This window comes from Varanus komodoensis, unplaced genomic scaffold (genome assembly GCF_004798865.1).
Source record: "Varanus komodoensis strain SLA01 unplaced genomic scaffold, ASM479886v1 scaffold8, whole genome shotgun sequence".
Classification (NCBI taxonomy): Eukaryota; Metazoa; Chordata; class Lepidosauria; order Squamata; family Varanidae; genus Varanus; species Varanus komodoensis.
In genome coordinates this window covers 18,569,787-18,576,337 of record NW_025336481.1, presented here as the reverse complement: position 1 = coordinate 18,576,337, position 6,551 = coordinate 18,569,787, and the positions used below count along the sequence as shown (strand labels likewise).

At 49.7% G+C, this 6,551-nt stretch overlaps 2 protein-coding genes across 2 annotated transcripts in view; one reads left to right on the top strand and one right to left on the bottom strand.

Moving 5' to 3' along the window:
* Positions 1–3,180, top strand: part of PMM1 (phosphomannomutase 1) — a 16,987-nt gene extending 13,807 nt beyond the window's left edge. Inside the window, exon 8 of the mRNA XM_044455767.1 lies at positions 1,370–3,180. Coding sequence (XP_044311702.1) covers positions 1,370–1,492 — 123 coding nt within the window. The 3' untranslated portion in view covers positions 1,493–3,180. The remainder of the gene's footprint in view (positions 1–1,369) is intronic.
* The window catches only part of ACO2 (aconitase 2), a 50,203-nt gene that overhangs the window by 23,096 nt on the left and 20,556 nt on the right, over positions 1–6,551 (bottom strand). The window lies entirely within an intron of this gene.

Sequence of the window (6,551 nt, the reverse complement as noted above, 5' to 3'; positions counted from 1 at the left end):
GGTGTGCTGGCATGATTTTGATGGTTGGAATGTGTTTAGAATGGGCAGACATGATGAGCTGTGCAGAAAAAGCTACTCAAGGAAGGCTTTTTCAAATTCATCCTATTTTCAATGGAACTTTAGTCCGATATTAGGGTTAGGGGTGTGCACCAGGGTAGGGTTAAGGCAGTGGTCGTGAACATATGGCATGCCTGCCACAGCACACATGCAGAGCCCTTTCTGCCGGCATGCAAACCAAGTTGCCCCAGCATCGGCCCAGCAGTCAAGCATTGGATAACAGCGCACATGGGCCATGCATGTGCTCTGAAAGGAGCAGCAATGCCAGGCGATGACATCACGAGCCCCGACTCATTAGACGTGACTCATCCAAGCTTTTGTATGGCCAGTCAGTGTGCTGCCAAGGATATATATAGATTTGCTTGGGCTGGCTGTGAGCTGTTTTTTTCAAACAAATACCTCAGTTTTCAGGTTTTATTGTAGTGTTGGCACCTTGTGATAAATAAGTGGGTTATGGGTTGCAGTTTGGGCACTGCCTCTAAAAGGTTCGCCATCACCGGTCTCGTCCATGGATGGGCAACGTCTTGCCCTCTAAACATTTCAAGCTACAACTTGTATTGCCTCTCACCACTGGCTGTGCAACCCCAGTAGGTTTCCTGGGTGATAATCTAGTCCTTGTTTTTCCTCACTATGTATAATTTCATGCACCTGTCATGCCCTGCATTGCACAGCTTTTCTCTAAGCATGTCTTACCCTCAGGTGTTCTAACTTTTCCTCAGAGGACAACAGTGGGCAATATATGGCTCTCTGAATATTTTGGACTACAACTCCCTGAGGGTCACAGCTTTAATTGTTCTTTAATTCTTCACATCAGAAGACCCCACTCCTTATCTGAAGCCGCAGTTTTGGCACTGAGAGCATCTCTACATCTTTTTCTTTGCTTTGACAGTTTTCAATTACCCCGTGAGGTTGTGGGCTCTCCCACACTAGAGGCATTGAAGATGGACATCTGAGAGGGATGGTTTAACTGGGAGTCCTCATTGAGCAGGGGGTTGGACCCAGTGGCCTTCTGGCCCCTTCCAGTTTTATTAGTCTATGATTCTGTGAAGGACTTGGTATCTACCTTTCAAAATTGTTACTAAAAAATAAGTAGAAATATCTCTTTCTTACACTTATTTACATCCTGCCTTTCAGGATACAGTTCCATCATTACCTTTTGGGCAGCACTTTTAGTACTGAATTCCAACATGGGTGAAACGATAGCTGCTTGTGTGTTCTGTCAGTGCTCTACCTTCTTACTTTTACTGTGGTGTCCTTCCTCTTAATTCTAAGAAATGTAACTGACTTGAAGCAAGTCTCTTCTTCTCCTTAGGGTGGGAATGATTATGAAATCTACGACGACCCCCGCACAGTGGGACACAGCATCCAGTCTCCTCAGGACACAGTCCACAGGTGCCAGGAGCTCTTCTTTCCAGAGACAGTGAATGAATCTTGATTTGTGGACCTCCCAATTCCCCTCTTCATCATCCCTCAAAGGAGACCCTCCCTTGCATCATGAAAGCACTTTTTGCATCCTTCTAGAACTTGCTGAGGCACAAGGTCTGCTGAGGCACTTTGGAATTGATGTGACTTGTCAGAACAGGAGGGAGACGACGACCCTTTAGCAAAAGTCGCACCACCTTTCACTACGGGGGACTTGCAGAACCCCCAAGGTCATGTCCTCACTCCCATCACCACTACAAAAGGAGGTAAAGTCATATGGGTTTGAAGGGAATTCTAATTTATGCCTTTGTGTAAAAGCTAAGCATTATGTGGTCATCTTCTCTAAAGGAGTTGAGTTCACCCAAAGGAATTATTCCTGAGATTATTCTCAGAAGCACTATATAAATACTATTTTAAAGAGCACAGGGCATGGGGATTCAAAATCCAGGATTTGCAGAATTATTATATTTTTGAACAAGCAAGCTGGTCTGGAAATGCTTTAAAAATTGCACTAGATCATTTTTTATGAAAGAGAGTAGGGCCTTAAAAATAAATAATGGCTCCAATCTGGAGCTAGTCATGTTTTTCAAAAAGATACTGGCACATGACCTGCTGTGCCAGAATGCAATCCAAGATGCATTTGAGCACAGTGCTGTATGGATGTGGGCATCCATGCACAGATGCAGTTCTAATGCCTGCCCGATTTGTGCCTGTGTCTCCTGATCCAGCCAGTGATCTTTGTGCAGAATGCCTGGATTCTGCACACAGATCTCCTTGCTGGGTCAGGCTGCACAACAGCACCATGAACAGATTTTTGGAACAGAATTTGGCTACATCCTTCGGATTACCTCTGAGTAACATTGGGATTGTGCTGTTGCAAGAGAAAGAAATACGGACTGTGAGGCAGCATTTTTCCCTGATTTCGTGATATTTTACTGTTGTTTTATCATTTGTTTTTATGTACTGTGTCAACTGTCCAGACAGCTTCGGCTGTGGGATGGTATAGAAATGAAATTAACAATAATAATTTAGCACCAAAAATAAAAAGGTGTTGTTAGAGTGAGCTCAGGCATAGAGCAGAGTCAAGACCCAGTGCTAAAGACATCGGCGCATGCATAGATTAACTGAACTAAATTGGGCAGATTAATGAGCAAATGTGTGCAAGCTGCAGCTCACTTTCATGCATGCCTAGGGGACAATCTTAAGAAGTGGCACCTTTTCCAAAAATCCTGCTGACTTAACACCAGCTAGGGCAGGAGGTGTGTAGGTGTGTACAGGTGTAGGAGTACGGATACTCCTGGGCATTTTGGTGGGGCGGGGGAGTCCTGGAGGTCATTACTGGACACAAAAGTTCTTCGTCGTGGCCTCTGTGCATCACACATATGGGTACTGCGCCTGCGCAGTGCCTGTGGCCGGAAGATTGACAGCTAACGGTTTTTGGCGGGAAGCTCCGCTCCCCCTCCTCCCTGTGGCCTATAAAGAGCGGAGCGTCCACCATTTTGTTCAGTCTTTGCGACCGCCGTTCGCTGTGCCTCGTTCCACTTTCGACTTTCACTTCGACTGTTACCTTGCTCTTGATTGTCCTTCTTTCCCAGTTTTTTCTTCTCCTTGCTCCCAGTTCATTGTTCCACGTAGTTTTTCTCTTGTTATTTCTTCTTTCGATCTATCTAAAAAAAAACAAAAAAACAAAAATATATACTTACCCTCTGCACTATCCCTCTCTTCTTCTTCTGCGATGGCGCAGCGAGCGGCTTTCCGCAAATGCGCGGACTGCGGGTCAAAAATGGCACCAACTGACCCGCATGACCTATGCCTCCTCTGCCTGGGAGAGGGGCATAGGACGGATAAATGCATGCATTGCCTGGCCTTCTCCAAGCAGGCCAGGAAGAACCGAGAAAACCGCCTCCGGAGACTCTTTTGGGATCGGGCTCTGATGCAATCAGACCCGCTTGTTGCCGTCCCAAAACCTGGCTCCGCTTCTGTGGCCCCACCCTCACGGCCTTCGGATGAAGGTGCGTCTGCTTCGGTGGCTCCCTCTGCTTCACCTAAAAAGAAGCACGAAAAGCGGAAGCATGCTGAATCTGAGAAGTCGGCAGGCCATAAAAAGGCCAGGAAGGAGAAGGTCTCCAAGCCTCCCAAGAAACCCAGGAATTCGGACCGTCCGGACCCTCCCCGACATCGGGACTCGGAACCGATGGGCTCCTCGGTACCAGTGGCGCTTACGGTACCAACTCCGTCCGAACCGGTCCTCCAGGAGGCTATGCGGGTTACCCCTCATGGGTCCCCCCGCTGTGCAGTTGACCTCCCACCTGCACCCCTTCCAACTCTACGGAGTTCAATATCCGACAGGGAAATGCAGGACTCCCCTCCTAGGGCGAGGTCACCGACACCCATGCCCGCGGTCACAATGGAAGCGGACGTTGGACTGTCCCCACCGGGGATCCAGAGGAGCCGCTCCATAGAGCAATGTCCGGAGAGCTGGCGTCGCCCCTACTACCATACTTGGGGTGATCTGCTCTCTGTAGGGTACTACCCTGCTCCCAGGGCATGATCCTCTCCTCCATCCCATGACCAACCACGCTCATTGGATCCGAGGCGGGCGTCACCTCGATCCCCACAGGGTGGAAGCAGCCGCTCCTTCTCCCCAGTGGAGTCGTCATCTTCAGCCCCACCCTACTACGGTGCCGATTCAGCCGACTTGGAGGTCGACTCAACCTCTCCGGACATCGCTGTGACATCCCAGGGTCCTGCGTCGCCTGATGAGTCCCATGTCTCCTTCGCGGAGCTGATGTCTAGACTTGTCCAGTCCCTGGCCATCGACGCTGCCCAGAGCCCGGGACCGACGACGGACAAGTTCTATGATGTCATCCATGGGGAGCAATCGACATCCATCGTCCTGCCACTCATAACCACCTTGCGGCAGGCGATGACGCAGCCCTGGGACCTGCCATCACATCCTCAGCCGACATCCAGGAGATATGAGTCGATGTACAGGGTTCGGGAGGAGGACATCCCCTTCCTCCTCCGACATCCCAAACCGAACTCTGAGGTCGTCAAATCCTCGCAGGGCAGAGAGGCGAGAGGGCACCCGACACCGAGGGATAAAGAGGGCCGAAAAATAGACTCCGTGGCTAGGCGAGTCTACGCTGCTTCAGGCCTGGGTCTCCGCATATCAAATTACGAGGCAATGTTGGTGAGGTATCAATACTTTATTATGCAGCACCTGCACAACGTTGCCTCCACCCTCCCGGACCACCAGGGTGACCTCGCGAAGGTCCTGATTAAGGAAGCCATGCAGGTCGCGGTGCAGCAGTTATCCACGGTGAGGCACCACGTGGATACTGACTCACGAGCCTTGGTCAGTGCCATTTCTCTCCGAAGGCATGCATGGCTTTGGAATTGCAATTTTCCGGAAGAAACCAAGCGCCAGATAGAGGAAATGCTTTTCAGTGGATCCGGGCTTTTCCATTCTCGCACCGACCACAAGCTCAAAAACCTGCATGAATCGAGGCTGACAACACGCAGGATGGAGATACAGTCCCACGCCAGACGTAAGTGGTCCTGGAATCGTCCATCCTACAATCATATCAACCGAGGCAGCAGCCACAACACCGCCAGCAACAACAGCGCCGCCATCCTCAGCCCCAACAACACTTCCAACAAGGCCGCCGTCGTTTCGACGATTGGAGGCAATGTTGACGCAACTGGCGAACCATTCCTCACGCTCCACCAATACCCACCCCCCTCTTATCTGGGGATCGGCTTCGAAGCCGACTCCCCATTTGGGAGTCCATCACATCTGATCGGTGGATATTGTCCATCGTTCAACACGGCTATCGAATAGAATTTGACATTGTTCCTCCGTCGAGTCCGATCTGGTCCACTTCATGTTCACCGGTACTGCTTGACGAAATACATCAACTTCTTCGTAAAGAAGCGATTCGTCAAATATTCCCATCTGACAGACTCCACGGATTCTATTCCAGATACTTCACGGTCCCTAAGTGGGATGGTGGTCTACATCCGATTTTGGACTTACGGAACTTAAATAAGTTTATTGTACCGAAAAAGTTTCGTATGACTACCCTTCAAAACATTTTGCCGTTGCTAAGGAGAGAGGATTGGTTCGCCTCATTGGACTTGAAGGACGCCTACTTCCATATTTCAATTCACCCAAGTTACAGGCGTTTCCTTCATTTTGCGGTTGCAAGCCAACTTTATGAGTTTACAGTTTTGCCTTTTGGACTGGCTACGGCTCCGAGGGTTTTTACCAAGTGCATGGCTCCTGTCTGTGCCTTCCTACGCCTCCAGGGCATACAAATTTATCCGTACCTCGATGACTGGCTGTTGGTGTCACAGTCCAGAGAAGGACTCCTTGCGGCCATCCATACAACTTGTGCCTTGCTCAATAGCCTAGGCCTACATATTAATACTGAGAAATCTTCTCTTCTCCCGACACAGACGCTCACCTTCATTGGAGCCCGCTTGGATTCGACGTTGGAAAAAGCCTTCCTCCCTCAGGACAGACAACAGACTCTTGCTTGCCACATCCATCGAATCCGACGAGAGGGAACAGTCCTGGCGAGGTCTATCCAGAGGATCCTGGGGCATATGGCTTCCTCAGTTGCTGTAGTTCCACATGCCAGGCTTCGGATTATCCACTGCAACTCTTTTTCAACAAGGTGTACTATCCTCAAAGAGATCCGCAGTTGAGACTGATTCGGATCCCATCTTCCGTGCTTCACTCTCTGTGTTGGTGGTTGGAACCGACCAATCTTACAATAGGAGTCCCCTTCAGGGTGCGATCTCCTACGATAACCCTTGGCACCGACGCATCTCTTCTAGGATGGGGAGCGATATGCTCCGGCCTATCTACCCAGGGTACCTGGAATCATCTAGAATCCACGAATCATATCAACTTCCTAGAACTACTGGCAGTTTTCAAGGCCCTGCGCTCTTTCGAGGACATCCTTCATCATCAGATTGTTCAGATAACTTCGGACAATATAGCTACCGTCTTTTATCTGAACAAGCAAGGGGGAACAAAGTCACCGACTCTAGCCAGACTTTCT